We start from the raw sequence: 19,900 nt of genomic DNA on the forward strand, positions 1-19,900 counted from the left end.
TACCCCATGGATCGGTATTGTACCTCCTGGATTGATATTTTACCCCATGGATCTGTATTGTACCTCCTGGATTGGTATTGTACCTCCTGGATTGATATTTTACCCCATGGATCGGTATTGTACCTCCTGGATTGATATTTTACTCCTTGGATCGGTATTGTACCTCCTGGATTGATATTTTACCCCATGGATCTGTATTGTACCTCCTGGATTGGTATTTTACCCCATGGATCGGTATTGTACCTCCTGGATTGATATTTTACCCCATGGATCGATATTGTACCTCCTGGATTGGTATTGTACCTCCTGGATTGATATTTTACCCCTTGGATCGGTATTGTACCTCCTGGATTGATATTTTACCCCATGGATCGGTATTGTACCTCCTGGATTGATATTTTACCCCATGGATCGGTATTGTACCTCCTGGATTGATATTTTACCCCATGGATCGATATTGTACCTCCTGGATTGATATTTTACCCCATGGATCGGTATTGTACCTCCTGGATTGATATTTTACCCCATGGATCTGTATTGTACCTCCTGGATTGGTATTTTACCCCATGGATCGGTATTGTACCTCCTGGATTGATATTTTACCCCATGGATCGGTATTGTACCTCCTGGATTGATATTTTACCCCACCTATAAACCACATTTGTTGATTTTGCATTTCAGTTTCCGATCATTTGAAAACCAGAATTTTTTTTTAAAGAATTGTTGGCAGATTGCTGTGAACGGTTTAAAAGGAAAAAAAAAAAACTGTCTAGAGTTTCTCTTACTACAATCACTGACATAACCAGCCTATAATTCTGTACATATCCCCATAAATACATCCAACAGAGTGCAGGCAGCTGTGTTTTATGATCCTGCACCTTCCACCCCCCCATAGTACACGTCTAGAACAATGACCTACAGGACAGACAATGCCTCTTCTGAGACTCTTATAAGGAAAGATTGGCTGTCGGTGATGCTCGGTGACGGCTCGTCTCTATCCAGGCCAACGTCAGCTTTTCACAATCTATTTTTAATACCTTGCGACTAATAGCCATGATTTCACTGTATTGTGTTCTGCTCATGTTTAAATATCCCAGACGTGGTCTGTTTACATGCCATGCTTTAGCCAAGCCATAACTCCCTGTATAATGTCCAAATTTGGGAATGTATATCCTAGCCGCTTGACGAATGTGCAAAGCTTGTGTGAATGGTTGGGGGGGGGGGGCATTCAATTTTTTGCTTCTGTAAATTAATGAGTCGCTGTAGTGTAAGGCCGCGTACACACGGGCGGACTGTCTGTCCAACTTAGTCCGCTGAAACACATTTCAGCGGACAGTCCGCTCGTGTGTGGGCTTCAGCGGACTTTTTCAGCGGACAGTCTGGCGGACGAAGTCTTTCGGAATTTCGGTAATACAGTCCGTCCAACTTTGGTTTCAGCGGACAGTCCGCTCGTGAGTAGGCTAGTTAGACGGACTAAGTATGGCGCATGCTCAGAAAGGATTTACACGGCGAAAGGTTGCATTGCAGTGTATTGGACGTCGTATTTCTAGTCCCGTCGTACGTGCTGTACACGTCATCGCGCAAGCTTTCAACGGACTGTCTGTTCGTCGTGTGTGGTCAAGTCCGTTCATTCAAAAGTAGGACGGACTGTCTGTCGGATTGTCTGACGGACTTAGTTGGCCAGACAGTCCGCCCGTGTGTACGCGGCTTAAGATAAAAGAGAGCGCCACACAGATATCCACCATATACACATCATAAAATGTATTCCCCAAAAACAGCCAGCACATTTCAAGGGTCCAAGAACTCCACCTTCATCAGGGCTGGTTAAAAAAAATGGTGGATTGCCGACAAAGGGTCATGGACTGTAATAATGAGAAGAAAGAATGAAACGGATGGTCCAAAAGGTGTTGGTTGTTTATGTGGAATAAGTTTTATGATGGACTGTTGGATATTGGTCTGGAGCTCTCATTTCTCTTACACTATCTTTACCTCCTCTGAGGGTCCTTCCTGTAAATAGAGAGCTGCCTCTGAGCCCTCTACACTACCAATGTCAGGACCAGGATCTGAACCCACAACCTCTGCTGCATCTGGCGGTAGCTCTTCTTGCTGAGCCACTTGAGATGCTGGACATCCTGCCTGATTCCTTGGATAATCTTGCCTTATACCTTGTTTCTGGTGAACCTTGAACTCCTTGTTCCCCCCCATGAGCTTCAATTTGAAGCCATGCATTTGTACTTGCTGTTTGCCAGATTATTGTGCTCTCTAGAGCTGATGTCTTGCTCCTTTGCATACCTGCCACTGTCCTTTTCTCCACTACCACTCGTAACCAACCTTTGGCTTGTTCCTAACTATGCTTCTGCTTGTTCCCAACCTGCAACCCACTTGTTTGCCACCTTTGGCTTGTTTACTGACTATGCTTCTGCTTGATGCCAACCTGCTATATCTGCTACTAGACCCTGGCTTGCTCACACCCTTCGGACCTGACACGAACACGTCCACATCCACCATTAGGAGCGCTGGTGAATACCGGTTAGTGCTTAGACCCCGAATCTTGGTTAGCCCACGTCATTCGCTTGGGTGATCCATTTGTGGATATATCCAGCTGGTTGGTTGGAGCCTCTCTACTGCTATAGCTACTCGTCTCCAAGCCTGACCCTTGATTGTGAGAACCAACAGCTGAGTTTAATTCCCCTAAACTGGTAGGTATTTAACCCTATGGATCAGCATAGTATGTAGTATGCGATGCATACTAGCTCATGATGCCTTTGTCTTGCAGTTTGTTTTGTTTTTTTGTTTTTTTACGACCACTTCAATCCTTTCAAGGCTGAAATTATATTGAACTTTTGGACCCTCTTCATTCAGGTCACATGTGGCGTTAGAGCAAGTACTGACATGTGTATACATGGGAATGTAATGAAAACAGAATGTTTTTTCTTAGCATGTTGATGAGGGTGGAGGGGGGAGAAAAACAGAGAAGGCAAAATATTAGCAGATTAAACTTGTGTTAATCAAAAAATAAAAAATGAAATGTAAAATCCTCAAGCGATGTAAAAATGTAGTTATGAAACAAATGTAACAAGACGAGATAAAAGTCAGTTGAGCAAACCAAGCCAACTCCTCGCAGTGCAGGAACTTACCGTCCTCATAGTCAATAAATGTCTCAATCTCTGATGTTGGAAGGAAGAGACAGAACAGGAATTCATACGGGAAGCAGAGAACGGCAACAAACAAGCAATTTCAGAGCGTGTCAGCAAATAGAAGAACATAAAAGTAAAACGGCCCCGGTGCAGATAAATCTTCGAACATATCTGACAATCGACATACAAAGGGGAGCTGGAAAACTCTGACATTTAAAGCAATCTTTTTCATCGCGCTGACGGCAAGCAATTAGCCTCAGTAAATTTCCACTCACGCCGGGCTCCGGCGCGGAACCAATAACAGACACAGAATGGATGAATACGCTGGCAAAGTTCAGCAACACAGAAGCAGCCAATGAGAAGTTGTTATGACAGTGAACTAAAATCGGATTGGTTGCGATGCAATTTGCAAATTAACATTGTGCTGCCTTGTTGAGTAATCCTAAATTTGGGGATGCTCCTTATCTCTTATCCATCTCTACACAAATTTCCAGGGATAACCGCATACTGAAATAAAGACAACATCCACAGCAGAACAGGAGAAATGGAGGGACTAACGCATTTCATGCTGCTGTGTGCTTAATCATAGCATGCTATGCTTAAAGCGGTTGTACGCCCAAAAAAAAAAAAAAAAAAAAAAAAAAAAAAAAAAAAAAAGCTGTAAGGCAAAGGCATAATGAGCTAGTACGGACAGCATACTTTATCTCATTATGAAATACTTACCTTAGAACAAAGCTCCTACAGAGCCGCCCAGTCACCGCTGAGGGAGCCAACATGTTCCCTCTGCTTTTCTTCCGGCTTCACGGCTCCAGCACTCCGTTCCGGCAAGATCCGTCACGATACGCTTGACCTTCGCCGGACCTTCACTGCGCATGCACCGCTGACGTCAGCGGCTGCATGCAAGGTGACTATCTCCTAAACCTGTACGGTTTAGGAGATAGTCACCTTGCATGCAGCCGCTGACGTCAGTGGTGCATGCGCAGTGAAGGTCCGGCGAGGATTCATTTTACCTACAGGTAAACCTTATTATAGGCTTACCTGTCGGTAAAAATGACCAAGCGGACGATACAACCGCTTTAAAACTGTAGTAAACTGCAGTTGAAGAAAAAACTAAATTTCCCTGCAAGGAAATGTCATAATGTGCTAGTATGCATCACATACTAGTACATTATGAGAGATTTACCTTAAAACTAAGCTCTGTCACAGCTGAGAGGGCTTCCATCTTCCCCCGGTCTTCCTTGCGGGTTCTTGACCCCCGGCTACACGAGTGGCCCGGAGGCGCACTGACGCCACTCTCGCCGCTTGCGGCACAGGCTCTGGAGATCCGGCAGAGCATGCCAGACCTTCAGAGCACATACGCCAGTGACGTCACCGGCTGAATGCACTCTGAATATCTCCTAAACAGTGAAAGTTTAGGAGATATTCACAGTACCTACAGGTAAGTCTTTAATAAGGCTGGGTTCACACCATCGCCACATCCAGCTCACAGCAGGGGTCCAGTGCATTCTGGTTCACCTTTTCAGGTCCGATTTCAGCCCAAATTTTGGGCTGAATTTGGATGTGAAATGTCCCAAAACCTAAAATGTACCAAAAGACAGACCCGCTGTGGTAGATATGTGAACCGACTCCAGCGGGTCAAAATCTCCTGCTATTGCGAATTGGATGCAGGGAACCCACATCCAATTTGCAATGGTATGAACTCAGCCTAAGGCTTACCTGTAGGTATGAGTGGTGTAACAGAGTTTACTATAGTATATATACTGGAATTTACACTGTGACGCTATACTGGTAATGGCGGTGATCAGTGACTTATAGTGGGACTGTGTTAGGCCGCGTACACACGGGCGGATTGTCTGGCCAACTAAGTTCGTCAGACAATCCGACAGACAGTCCGTTCAAAATTTGCATGAACGGACTTGACCACACACGATGAGCAGACAGTCCGCTGAAAGCGTGCGTGATGACGTGTACAGCACGTACGACGGGACTAGAAAAACGACGTCCTATACACTGCAATGCAACCTTCGGCCGTGTAAATCCTTTCTGAGCATGCGCCATACTTAGTCCGTCCAACTTGCCTACACACGAGCGGACTGTCTGCTGAAACCAAGTTTGGACGGACAAAACCAAGTTTGAACGGACTGTCTTACGGAAATTCCGTAAGACTTTGTTCGTCAGATTGTCCACTGAAAAAGTCCGCTGAAGCCCACACACGAGCGGATTGTCCGCTGAAACACGGTTCAGCGGACTAAGTTGGACAGACAATCCGCCCGTGTGTACACGGCCTTAGTGTGGCGGGCAATCTGGAGCTAACAGACACTGGCTGGGAGGTACACTGACACCAATAGTGACACTAATACAGTGATCAGTGCTAATACTATACACTCTCACTGTACTAATGACACTGGCTGGGAAGGGGTCAATATCCAGTGGCAATCAAGGGGTTGTGTGCTTTGCAGGGAGATAAAAACAGCCAGATCTCTGTTTCCCCCGGACACAGAGTTCTGTGTTTTGTGTTGCGATTGGACACAGCCGACCAGCTGACTTCAGCCAAAATCATTGACTGCAATCAGCTGCCAAACTCGTGTTGTGCCCAATCACAGCTCTGGTTGGCAGGGGGCGCCCGTAGACCCAGAAAACGATAGTCACATAGATATACGCAACAGGGACTGCCCGTGGCCACCCCACCACAATACATTTACTGCAAGTGGTTAAGTTCATAGCAGTGTGAAACGCGTTAGTTCCGGCATGTTTTGCTGTGGATGTTGTCTTTATCTTTAGATTAATGAAATAAAGGAGTTGGCTTGTTTCAGCCGAGCGGTTATTCCTGGAAATCTGTGTATAGTATTGCGGTGGCGAGCCAAACCAGGACTTGAATAATTTAGCGGTAGACTTGCCAGGAACCAACTTGGATAGGCGTTTCATTTTGTGCGTCTTATCAGTCTGTGCCACACTGTGCTTTTAATTCAGTTCTTCTCCATCTGCATGGAGTTGGTATGTTTCTTCCATGTGGGGTGCCTCCGGGTGCTCCAGTTTCCTCCACAGTGCAAAAACGTATCTATGGGTAACTGCTTAAAAAAAAAAATGACCTTACTAATTAAAGCTAGAGACTGCGCTGGACTGGTTCAGATTACTGATAGTTAGGTGGTTCCGCAGGTAAGTGGTGGTCCTGATCTCCCTTAGGAAGTTTGGGCTGCTACCTTACTGATATGACGGAGCTGGTGCTTCAGGAGAACCAATGCTTGAATGAGAAGGAAGGAGAACCTGGTGTCCAAAAGAATGCAACTCTTGGTGGGAGATTACAATGGTTTAGTAAAAGTGTACAAGATTCCTTTAAAATAGTGCTCTCAACCTACCTCTATGGACTGTAGTCAACAGAGGTGTACCTCGAACCTACAACCAGGGGCGGACTGACAACTCATGGGGCCCCCCGGGCAATAGGAGATTATGGGGCCCCCAGGCAATTAGAGATTATGGGGCCACACAGTAGACACAAACACACACACAGTATACAATCACACAGTATACACAGACATGTTTCTATTGGCTGAGAAGATACTGGAGAGGTGGGGCAGCTATAATCTCGGGATTTTTAGACCAAAAGGATGTCGGTAAGGGACATTTCAGAGACAGATGTAAAAAAAAAACACACATTTTTACATACTGTCCCTGGTTTTACTGAGGCTGGCAACCCTGATGGGGCCCCCTAGTGGCATGGGGCCCTCGGGCAGTGCCCAAGTGGCCCAATGGTCAGTCTGCCCCTGCCTACAACCATGCACAGAGTGGATCTTGTGCCTTAATCTCTACGCTATTGCTTGCTGCCGATTCCTGAAACCTGCTTTGTGTGGTTTCTTTGGTGGCCCTATTCAGTTGTATGAGCATTGCAGGCAAAGCGGCTTGTTGCAGCGTCACACTGGAATAGCAAATGACACAACTGACGACACCTCTCTACATGAGACTAACTCGGCATTATTCCTGCAAGCTTTAGCATAAGGCAAGCGAAGATCAGAGCATGCCATTGGGGGGGTTTCCAAAACACATAAAACCGGGCATTGGTCCTAAGAACCTTCCAGACAAAGACAGATGGAACCAGAACAGAGGGCATTCTGCAGTGACCAATGCCAAGGACAAGTTGGGTGGAGGGACCCAGCAGGCTGCCATTCTTCTGCCAAGCAGCACCATCAAGTAATTGCCCACAATCTGTATTGTTCAACAATTGCTGCTCAAAAGTTTAATTGATTGTTGGAAGCCTGCAGGACGCTATACTGGACCGTGTCCCATGTTAAGGCAACTTTAGCGGATCTGTTTAGATCTCTGTGTCGTCTCTCATAACTCACCTATTTACATAGGTAGATGCTAGAGAGAGATGGCCGTCTGTAGGTTCACTTCACTAAGATATAGGATTGCTTGACCTGGGGTTCTTATGTTGCCTCACAATACCTTTCTTAATAAAACATTCCATTTACAAACATACTATAGCCACAGGTTTGGAATGGTAATTTTTTCACATGAAATTGATATTTCATGAACATGAACAAAGAACATTTCTGGCAGCATTTAACCCTATGGATCACTTTTTACCCCATGGGTTGGCATTCTGCTCTGAGGATCAGTATTCTACCCCCACGGACTGGTATTCTTCTCCACAGATCAGTATTATATAGATTGTTTTACGTATCAACATTTAACTCTATGGTTTGGTACTTCACCACGTGGATTGGTATTTTACCCCATGGGATGTGTATTCAACCCACTGGACTGGTAATGCTACTCCAAATATTTGGTATTCTACTCCATTGATTGGTATTTCACCCCATGGATTGTAATTCTATCTCATGAATCAATATCCTAACCCAGGGATCATTATATTACTGCATGGATCAGTATTTTACCCTATGGAATAGTATTTTATTGTTACAGATCCGTATTCTACCCCACAAATCGTTATTTTACTCAGTGGATCAGTATTTTGTCCCATTAATTATTATTCTAGCCCCCTGGATGTGTATTTTAAACCACGGAATGATATTTTAACCTCAGATCAGTATTCTACCCCATTGAGCATTAATGGCTTAATGTATTTGTGTTTTACCCTTACAGGTCAGTATTCTACCCCATGGATAATTATTTTACTCATTGGATCAGTATTTATATCCCATTGATGGGTATTCTATCCCCTGGATGTGTATTTTACCCCATGGAATGGTATTATAGCCTTACAGATCAGTATTCTACCACATGGATCATTATTTTACTCTGTGGATCAGTATTTTTATCCCATAGATGGGTATTTTATCCCATGGATGTGTATTTTACCCCATGGAGTGGTATTTTATCCCATGGATGTGTATTTTACCCCATGGAGTGGTATTTTACCCCATGGAGTGGTATTTTACCCCATGGAGTGGTATTTTACCCCATGGAGTGGTATTTTACCCTTACAGCCCAGTATCCCAACCCATGGATCATTATGTTATTCAGTGGATCAGTATTATATCACATGGATGGGTATGCTATCCCCCTGGATGGGTATTTTACCCTATGGGATGGTATTTAACACTTACAGGTCAGCATGCTACTACATGGATCATTATTTTACTCGGTGGATCAGTATTTTATCCAATGCATGGGTATTCTATCCCCTGGATGTTTGTTTTATCTAGTGGAACGGTATTTAACTCATTTAACGTATAGATCAGTATTCTACCCCATGAATCATTATTGGCTTAATGTATTGGCATTTTACCCCATGGAATGGTATTTTACCTTTACAGGTTGGTATTGAACCCCATGGATCATTATTTTACCATATGGACTGTTATTCTATCCCTGGGTGGGTATTTTACCCCACAAGCAAATGTCATATGGGGTCATATGTAAAAAAAAAAAAAAAAAAAAAAAAAAAATATTATATATATATATATATATTTATATTAAATCACAAATCGGTCCCTTAGCAACTGCCAGTTTTCCTTTTCCTGTCTAGAAATGGGGCAGCTGAAGAAACAGAGGATCCAGAAGCTCTAAGTGCTCCTTGTATAAATTCCAGCCAGCCCAGAATCCTTTGCAACATCTGTCGCGTTTAATTGTCTGAACAGAGCTGAGTATCAACAGCTGGGAAACGTGCACTGGCTACATCTGCCATGAAAACCAACGAGATCCCCCCCCCACCCCCGGCATGTCCTTCCTGCCGATGAGAACCGAACGAGCCGCGGGGGGTCACCTCCTGTTCTATAGCGAAAAACACGCAAGCTGAGAAAGCGTTTTGATTTCCTGAGAGATTCTCCAGAATCCCTGTAGCCCAGGTGGTTGTCTTCACTAAAAACTTCAACCTTTCCGAGCTTTGATTGTCCTACAGCATTCTAACACAGAGGGTCAGACTTTCCACCACGGGGAGCCAAAGGCCGTCGTGTGAGAAAATATTTGCCAACGACATCAGTAACGCTTCACTGTTGGCTTAGGGTAATGGAGACGTGAAAATTCTGCCCATGGCTACCAATCTGACAGATACAAAGAAAATATAAACACAACGTAATAAACGTGAACACTTTTCAAGTGTATTTTAGTAACACTTATTATATTTTGCCATCATTATGGAGTCTGGGCCTATATTAAGGTAGGGGCCTGGAGCTGCAGCTCCAAAAGCCCCTACGTTAATACAGCCCTGCATCTGACCACCGTTGTTCTATGATTTGTTTGTCAACCCCCCATGCACTAGAGCCCCATAGACTTCTACCAAGGTCAGAAATGACCAGAGGTAGTCCTATAAAAGTCAATGGAGCTGTAATGCACAGGTGTGGCCAGGACAGTTACGATTTACACTGCTGGATGTAAACAAACCATAGAATGATGGTAGCCAGATGGGCAGATGAAGAATCCATCTGAGGAGGAGAAGGGCGAGTTAGCTTAGGTCGGGGGCAAAAAGGATAGTTGATCTTTGTTTTAAACTCTTCCTTTCTTTTTTCTGGTTCTTGCAGCTTGAAGCAGCTTGATCAGCATCTGATCCCACTCAGTGCATGATAAGGCACCAAGATAGGTAGTTTGCAGGCAGGTGCAGTGTCCTGTCTCCACTGCAGGTGTCGCTCAACCGCAGCGGAAATACAGAGGGAGAGGAAGTCATGGGGAACAGGGTTCCTCTGTGGTTTCCCCAGTCACTGGGGCAGCGATTCGATTGGATGCTGGCCACCCATGTGACTCTGGTGACCATCTTAGATGTAGTGGAGTCTATTTAAGACCCTGGCCCCTGGGTTTGGCATGCTTTATGTGAGTGGGTAGTGTAGGGACAGGTACCCTGTCTGTTAGGGATAGGAAAAGATTCCTAATGAGGAGGGGAAGAGTAGGATCGCATCTCTCTGGATACCTTCCTGATTGGGCACGAGACGGCCAGCCTGAATTCTCTCCCCTCTCAACTGACGCTGTCGGTTGGGCTGAAACGTATTTCTTCACGTGATTGGAGTGTTCTGAGCTGGATAGCGGTCTCAACGGGTTATTGTTAACTGTAGTTACGTTACTTCAATACAAGTTTTATATTGCACCTTACTGTGGAGATTATTGCTGCCGCACCACGCCGCACCCCACTTACAAGTTTATGTTGCCGTGGTGTCGGAAACGCGATCTCACAGAGTTCTACTGCTAAATGAATATGCTGGGATATGAGAAGTGGGTATACCGGGAGGCTGTAGGAGTATGCCACAGCATCACCTCTGCCCAGGTCAGGGCCGTCTTTATTATTGATAGGACCCTGGGCAAATATTTTCTTAGGGCCCCCCCCCCCCCCAATCAATTTCACTCTCCACCTGCTCTGAGACATACAATAAATAGCAGGTAGACTCCAAATCAGTTTACTGTATCAGATCAGGCAGCGATTGTGATTGGTTGCCAGAGGTTACAGTGTATCATTACCGCTTCCTGACTGTGGTAGCTAGAGGTTACAGCACACATTACGGCCCACTGATTAGTTGCTAGATGTTACAGAACATGATTTCTGCTTCTTGATCGGTTGCTAGAGATTACTTACAGTAATACTGCTTACTGATTTGTTGCTAGAGGTTACAGCACATCATCTCCTCACTGCTGGGGGCATGATATACATATGAATGCCACCTTTATTTACATATCCATGCCGCCGGATGCAGCTATGCACATATGAATGCCATCCCTATTTACATATGATTGCCGGTTATTTACATGTAAACACAGGGTCTGCAGGTGAGTCATCTGTACACAACAATAGGGCAGAGCTGGGCAGCATTAGCAGCAGCACTTCACACTGAGATATCGGGACACAGCACAGGACTAAAACTTCAAGGGACAAGGGAATTTAAACTGGGATAGTTGGCAAGTATGAGGCAGCTGCTTTGGGCCCCACAAAAATGACAGGGGCCCAGGGCAGCTGCCCCTTTTGCCCTGCCTTAAAGACGGCCCTGGCCCAGGTGAGAACTGAGGACGGGGAGCTTACAAGCAAAGAAATCCTTGAAAACAAAAAATCTTGGATTTTTAATATTGTGGAGAGGAATAAAATAGGCATAATATAGTTTTACATGAAAGGTCTAGTTTAAGCTAACGTATCTATACTGTTCTGGGTTGTGGAAGGAAACAGGAGCAACTGGAGGAAACACGGAGAGAACATAAAATTCCTGTGTTGGACTTGAAGACCCCAGTGGAGAAAGCCAAGAGTAGACATCCATTCAAAAAAAGATAGTATTGTCTGCCATCACCATTGCACAACTAAATATAGAGGATTTATATTTATAGAAATATAAATAGGAGCCCAGTATGGATCAAAGTAACGATGTACATTCTCAAGGGTCCCATGGAACTCTAGGGTTCCTTCAGAGCTTGCTAGGAGTTCCCTTAGCTGTGGTTCATTGACCTTTCATTTGGTGGTGCCTGCATGGTTCCAGGACCTTCACCACTTGGCAAACCCAGCAGCATGATGCCAGCTATCTTATAAGCTGCCTGTAAGAGTGGTATTCTGGCCACCAATATAAGGGTTGCAGTTTTCTTACTGACCACCAACACAAAAGGGAATTTTTGCCATTAATCACCAATAGTTGGCTTAAGAAAGCGTTCCCCAGAGACCTAGAATTTATTTTTGGGGTCCCTCTGGATTAGAAAAGTTGAGAAACACTGCTCTACAAACTGGAAATCACTTTAGTTGGCACCATTACTCCAGTAATCTTCATATGTCTAGGTCCCATACCAAGCGGCTGCCCTGGTACATTGTGAACACAGGAGGTTTGCTCACTCGGCACAGGCGCCATTCAGAGAACACTTCATTTTCTCAATGAATGCAAAGCATTTTCTGATTGGACGAGGTGGAGAGGTGGGGTGGTGATGTCACAATCTCCAACTTGTTCATTCCAAGAACGCTTTGCATGCCAAGTTACTGTGATGAAAACGCACTCACCTCCAGATTGCTGCAGCAGAATATCCGCTGGGTTGTGTGGCTTTAACCCCAGCGCTGACAGGGGTGTCTTTGCCAATCCTGGAGGAGATCGCAAGGCTAGAGGGAAACACGGAAGGCAGAAAACATGAGAACGCTCGCTGACAAACACAAAGATACATAAAGTATTTCTAAATCCAAAACCAAAAATGTGATATATTGCAGCTTACTAATACCCGCTGTGATGGCTGCATTTGTTTTTGTTTTTTCTATATTTATTACAGGTACTTACAGTAAAAAGTATTCACACCCCTTGAAATTCTCCACATTTTGTCATGGTACAACCAAAAACATAAATGTATTTTATGTGAAAGACCAACACAAAGTGGCACATAATTGTGAAGTGTAAGGAAAATGATAAATGGTTTTCAATTATTTTTTACAAATAAATATGTGAAAAGTATGGGGAGTACATTTGTATTCAGCCCCCTTTACTCCGATACCCCTAAATAAAATCTAGTGGGACCAAATGCTTTCAGAAGTCATCTAATTAGTAAATAGAGTCCACCTGTGTGTAATTTAATCTCGGTATAAATACAGATGTTCTGTGAAGCCCTCAGAGGTTTGTTAGAGAACCTTAGTTAACAAACAGCATCATGAAGGCCAAGGAACACACCAGACAGGTCAGGGATGAAGTTGTAGAGAAGTATAAAGCAGGGTTAAGTTATAAAAAGATCTCCCAAGCTTTGAACATCTCACGGAGCTCTGTTCAATCCATCATCTGAAAATGGAAAGAGTATGGCACAACTGCAAACCTACCAAAAGTGCGGTCTATGAATGCTCTGGGAAGGAGTGCAGTCTATGAGTTCTCTGGGAAGGAGTGCGGCCTATGAATGCTCTGGGAAGGAGTGCGGCCTATGAATGCTCTGGGAAGGAGTGCGGCCTATGAATGCTCTGGGAAGGAGTGCGGCCTATGAATGCTCTGGGAAGGAGTGCGGCCTATGAATGCTCTGGGAAGGAGTGCGGCCTATGAATGCTCTGGGAAGGAGTGCGGCCTATGAATGCTCTGGGAAGGAGTGCGGCCTATGAGTTCTCCGGGAAGGAGTGCGGTCTATGAGTTCTCTGGGAAGGAGTGCAGTCTATGAGTTCTCTGGGAAGGAGTGCAGTCTATGAGTTCTCTGGGAAGGAGTGCAGTCTATGAGTTCTCCGGGAAGGAGTGCAGTCTATGAGTTCTCCGGGAAGGAGTGCAGTCTATGAGTTCTCCGGGAAGGAGTGCGATCTATGAGTTCTCCGGGAAGGAGTGCGGCCTATGAGTTCTCCGGGAAGGAGTGCGGCCTATGAGTTCTCCGGGAAGGAGTGCGGCCTATGAGTTCTCCGGGAAGGAGTGCGGTCTATGAGTTCTCCGGGAAGGAGTGCGGCCTATGAGTTCTCCGGGAAGGAGTGCGGCCTATGAGTTCTCCGGTAAGGAGTGCGGCCTATGAGTTCTCCAGGAAGGAGTGCGGCCTACGAGTTCTCCGGGAAGGAGTGCGGCCTATGAGTTCTCTGGGAAGGAGTGCGGCCTATGAGTTCTCCGGGAAGGAGTGCGGCCTATGAGTTCTCCGGGAAGGAGTGCGGCCTATGAGTTCTCCGGGAAGGAGTGCGGCCTATGAGTTCTCCGGGAAGGAGTGCGGCCTATGAGTTCTCCGGGAAGGAGTGCGGTCTATGAGTTCTCTGGGAAAGAGTGCGGTCTATGAATGCTCCGGGAAGGAGTGCGGCCTATGAGTTCTCCGGGAAGGAGCTTGAGCAGCTTAGAGCACTTGGGACACTGCACTCTGTCAGATCCTTGTTGTCCTTAATAGGCCAATTGTAGAGAACAGAGAGGAGCTGTGATGATGGATGGTGAATGGGAGAACAAGCTGATTCCAGACATTCTTCTGTTTCCTGACACAATAACTCTGTTATTCATCCTCAGGAATGTTTCCAGTCCCCACTCAGTGAAAGAGAGAGAGATCAGAATATGACATCCCCACCCTTCTCTGCTGGGATCCGGATTCTCCCTCTCTATCTACTCCCAGCAATTCCACAGAAACCACCAACGTCCTCCAAGTGCTGGGAAGCTACAAGTCCCAGCAGGCCTGGGACTCATTCAATAAGTAGTACTGGGAGCAAAAACACTAGACGCAAAATATAGGGCCAGTATGGCCAGGAAAGAGTGTAATGCAATGCGGCCTTTTATACCCCGAATGTCTCATTAACCCCTTCATACCTAAGCCTTTTTCTGACACTAGTTAAAATCTGTATTTTTTGCTAGAAAATTACTTAGAACCCCCAAACGTTGTGTATATATATATTTTTTTTAGCAGAGACCCTAGAGAATAAAATGGCGATTGTTGCAATATTTTATGTCACACTGTATTTGCTCCGTGGTCTTTCAAATGCAATAATTTTTTTGGAAGAAATACGCTTTCATGAATTAAACATTAGCCCTTTTTTTTTTTTGCATAATGTGAAAGATGATGTTACACCGAGTAAATAGATACCCAACATGTCACGCTTTAAAATTTGCGCACGCTCGGGGAATGGCGGCAAACTACGATACTTAAAAATCTCCACGGGTGATGCTTTAAATTTTTTTACAGGTTACCAGTTTAGAGATAAAGAGGAGTTCTCGTGCTAGAATTATTGTGCTTGCTCTAACGATCGCGGTGGCATCGCACATGATGAACAGTTTGAACACTGTTTACATTTGCGGGCACAACTTACATATGTGTTCGCTTCTGCACACAGCCTCTGAGGGATGGGGCACTTAAAAAAAATAAACTTTTTTTTTTATGTTACATTGTCCTTTTACATTTTTTTTTTTACTGATCACTTTTATTGCTGTCACAAGGAATGTAAGCATCTCCTGTGACAGTAATAGGCAGTGACAGGTCCTCTTTATGGAGAGATCTGGGATCTACAAGACCCCCAAATACCTCCTCTGCACTTAAAAGCATTCAAAACGTAGAGTTTGGCAGTTTTGAATGCTGCCATTTTATTTTTTTAACTTGGCACCTTTATGTCTTCAGTAAACCAGAAGTGATGTCGTGACATCGCTGCCGGGTTACTAGATCCGATCAAAGCCGACTTCGGCTTCGTTCTCGTTTCCGGCCAGCCGGCGGACGTGCCGGCTAGGTGCTCGGAGCCTCCTGCTGCTTGGGATAACAGCCGAGCCGCAACAGTTGTTATCACAAGAAAGCCGGCCCATCGGCTCTAAAGAAACGGTAGCGGGGTGATGCGTGTAGCTGCAGGCATCACCCCGTTCCGTCGGCGTGAAGGGGTTAAAGAGAACCTGTCACCATAAAAAAAAAAAAAAAAAAATCATCACATGGGGGACGTTTTGTACCCTATGTGATGAAAAAAAAATAAGAATTAAAAAATTGTTTATAAATAAAATATTAATTTTGTTTGGGTACAGCGTCTCACAACTGCGCAATTGTCAGTGCCGTATCGCAAAAAGATGGCCTGGTCACCAAAGGGGGCAAATCCTTTCCGGTTCTTGGTTAAGCCAAAGGCTGCATATTTGCTTTACGTTGGCATGAAGAGGTTAAAGAGAACCTGTCTGAAAAAAAAAAAAACATTTTTTAAAGTGGAACTTTCTCAATCAACAATGACTATTGCTAGTCAAAAGCGCAAAACTGATTGGAGTGCGGGAGCTGCCAGGGTTAACTTCTTGTATCAACCAAGAACCGCCCTGCATCCAATCTCCTGCTGGCTAACTTGAAAAGTTAACTCCTGCACCCCGTTCAGCGATGTGCCTCCTACACTCGATCCAAAAACGTTCTACCTCTCACTCTCCGCTCAGCTGTCAGATTGTATAACCCCCCCCCCCCCCAAAAAAAAACATAATGGGGTTAATTTACCAAAATTGGAGAGTGCAAAATCTGGTTGGGATGAAACAGTGGTTCAGTCTGGATCCGGACCGCGGTCCGCCAGAGATGCCGGTTCTACAGTGTCTGCTTTCAGAAAATATATATGTTGTTTCATTTACTAAAACTGGAGAGTGCAAAATCTGGTGCAGCTGTGCAGGGTAGTCAAACAGCTCCTAAATGGCCTGATTGTGGGTTGGGATGGAATAGTGGCTCAGTCCGGATCCGGACCGCGGTCCACCAGAGATGCCGGCTCTACGGTGTCTGCTTTCAGAAAATATATAACATTTCATTTACTAATACTAGAGAGTGCAAAATCTGGTGCAGCTGTGTAGGGTAGCCAAACAGCTCCTAAATAGCCTGACTGTGGGTTGAGATGGAACAGTGGCTCAGTCCGGATCCGGACCATGGTCCGCCAATGATGTTTCATTTACTAATAGTAGAGACTGCACAATCTAGCGCAGCAGTGCAGGGTAGCCGATCAGCTTCTAAGTTTAGCTGGTTTAATTGAGCTGGGACAAAAAAGAAAAAAAAAAAAAACTGGAAGCGGTTTGGATACCCTGCACAGCAGCACCAGATTTTGCACTCTCTAGTTTTAGTAAATGAAACATTATATATTTTCTGAAAGCAGACACCGTAGAGTCGGCATAACTGGCGGACCGCGGTTCGGATCCGGACTGAGCAACTGTTCCATCCCAACCCGCAGTCAGGCCATTTAAGAGACCCTTGGGTACCCTGCACAGCTGCACCCGATTTTGCACTCTCTAGTTTTAGTAAATTAAACATTTATATATTTTCTGAAAGAAGACACTGTACAGCCAGCATTACTGGGGGACCGCGGTCCGGATCCGGACTGAGCCACTGTTCCATCCCAACCAGATTTTGCACTCTTCAATTTTGGTAAATTAACCCCATTATGTTTTTTGTTTTTTTTTGTGGGGGGGGGGGGTCATGCAATCTTCAGGCCTAAATCGATTGTGCAAAAAAAAAAAAAAAAAAAAAAAAAAAAGGCAAAAACAGCTCTGGCCACAAAAGGGTTAAAGTGGACCTCCACCCACCCTTTAGTAAACCCGGTTCAATTGATACTCTAAACCCCTGCTGCCCATCCTGCTGCCCTAGGACTGCATGCGACCCTCTTCCATACAGAAGAACTCCGACGCCGCCATCTTTTATTGATCATAGAGAATTAGTTGGCGGGATTTCAATTAGAATAAAGAATACATTTTGGACGGAGATGAACAGAAAAGAGATCCTGGAACCATTCCCCGACACAGCTGAAGGAAATGAGAAAGTGATGGAGATGTTGGATGGAGAATAAAAATAAATACATTGTTTGGATCTGCACAATAATAGATACCTTATATAGAATACGCAAAGCAGCTGCCCCCCCCCCCCCCCACCACCCCCAAGATGAAGGACAACAAGTCCAAGAATGCCCTATAGCCACCAATGACGGAGCAAGAGATGGATTTCTATGTTTCTGTATTAACTACTTGAATATTTTTTACCTTCTGCTGTAAAACACATCCAATGAAAAATAAAAATAAAAATAAAATTTCTTCATCAATTTAGGCCAATATGTATTCTTCTACATATTTTTGGTAAAAAAAAAAAAAAAAAAAAAAAAAATCTGAATAAGCATATATTGATTTAATTTGCACAAACGTTATCACGTCTACAAACCATGGGATAGATTTATGGACTTTTTATAAAAAAAAAAAATTCTAGTAATGGCGCCAATCAGCGACTTATAGCGGGACTGCGATATTGCGGCAGACAAGTCGGACGCCAAGCAACACCAATACAGTGATCAGTGCTAAGAATATGCACTGTCTCTGTACTAATGATACTAGCAGGGAAGGGGTTAACATCAGGGGCGATCAAAGGGTTAACTGTGTCCCTATGCTAGGGAGTGCTTGCTAACTGGGGGGGGGGGGGTGTTTGCACTATGGAAAGGCAGAGATCTGTGTTCTTCCCTCCCTACTGACAGAACGGCGATCTGCCTTGTTTACATCGGCAGACTGCGGTTCTGCTTCTCTTGGGAACGATCGGCGAGTCCCACTGATTGGCTCCCGATGTGTCCAATCACAGCCGTAGCGGTTGGCCAGCGCACCAACAGATCCGGAAAAGCAGCATCACATACAGGTACGGGATCCTGCACAGAGGAGGCGCTTTGCCACTGTGTGTGTGTGTGTATATAAATATATATATATATATATATATATATATATATATATATATATATATATATATATATATATATATATATATAGATAGATATATATAGATAAAGATATAGATAGATATAGATATATATAGATATATATATATATATATATATAGATATATATATATATATATATATATATATATATATAGATATATATATATATATATATATAGATATATATATATATATATATATATATATATATATATATATATATATATATATATATAGATATATATATATAGATATATATATAGATAGATAGATAGATAGATAGATAGATAGATAGATAGATAGAAGATTATATATATATATATTAGATATTATTAGACACACCTTTACAACTTAATAGAGGGGGGGAGGAGGGGGCTTACCTGTGGAGGTGGGGCTAATAGCAGGCGGGATCTCCATTTCCTCGAAGGCCTCCTTGTAGCTGTGCAGGTGAGGCTGCAAAACAGACGCATCAACGTTACCAAATGAACGCGGAGCTCACTTCCCATTAAATATTAACAAGCAGCGACACAGAACAAACGTTTTACAATGAAGCAATAACATGTCTGGACTAGGGCCGAAACAACTAATCGATTATGAAATTAATCGATGACTATTTTCATAATCGATTAATCGGGCACTAACATAATGGGGTTAAAAAAAAAAAAAAACTAAAATTAGTCCTTTATAGTACAAAAAGAGCAAATCGCTACTGTAAATATTACTTTCACTGTCCCATAGTAAAAAATTAACCCCTTACAGTAGTGATTATTTGCTCTTTTTGTACTAATTTTAGTTTTTTTTAACCCCATTATGTTACTAAACATCTCAGGCCTGGGTCACACCTTTGTGTTTTTTGGTGCTTTTTGCAGAAACACACTACAGTTCATTTACATGGTTTCCTATGAGACACGCTCACATCTATGATTTTTTCAGCTGCTGCGTATTTGGAACAGACAAGGACTTTTTTTTTTTTTTAACGCAAAACGGTGCTATTTTGTTGTTTTGGTTCAATATACTTCGATGGAGAAGCTGCAGAAAAGCATGTAATAATGTGTTTTTGCGGCAATTTGTGTTTTTTAATCTGCCCAACAACAACAAATTGGCCCAAAAAAATGTAAAAATGCAAATCGCAGCAAAATTACCTTTTTATTTTTATTTTAAGGTTATTAACCAATTTATTGAAACAATAATCGGTGAACTAATCGATTATGAAAATAATCATTAGTTGCAGCCCTAGTCTGGGACTATAGAACACCTTCCCCTTATG

At 43.8% G+C, this 19,900-nt stretch overlaps 1 protein-coding gene across 1 annotated transcript in view; it reads right to left on the reverse strand.

The window, feature by feature from the left end:
- Positions 1-19,900, reverse strand: part of TNS1 (tensin 1) — a gene marked incomplete in the record, with an annotated part of 696,726 nt that overhangs the window by 44,636 nt on the left and 632,190 nt on the right. The window contains 2 exon segments of the mRNA XM_077449641.1: positions 3,138-3,167; positions 12,547-12,642. Of these exon segments, the coding sequence (XP_077305767.1) occupies positions 3,138-3,167; positions 12,547-12,642 (126 nt within the window).

This window comes from Lithobates pipiens, unplaced genomic scaffold (assembly GCF_037356315.1).
Source record: "Lithobates pipiens isolate NorthernLeopardFrog02 unplaced genomic scaffold, aLitPip1_a1.2 Scaffold_22, whole genome shotgun sequence".
In the NCBI taxonomy this organism is placed as follows: domain Eukaryota; kingdom Metazoa; phylum Chordata; class Amphibia; order Anura; family Ranidae; genus Lithobates; species Lithobates pipiens.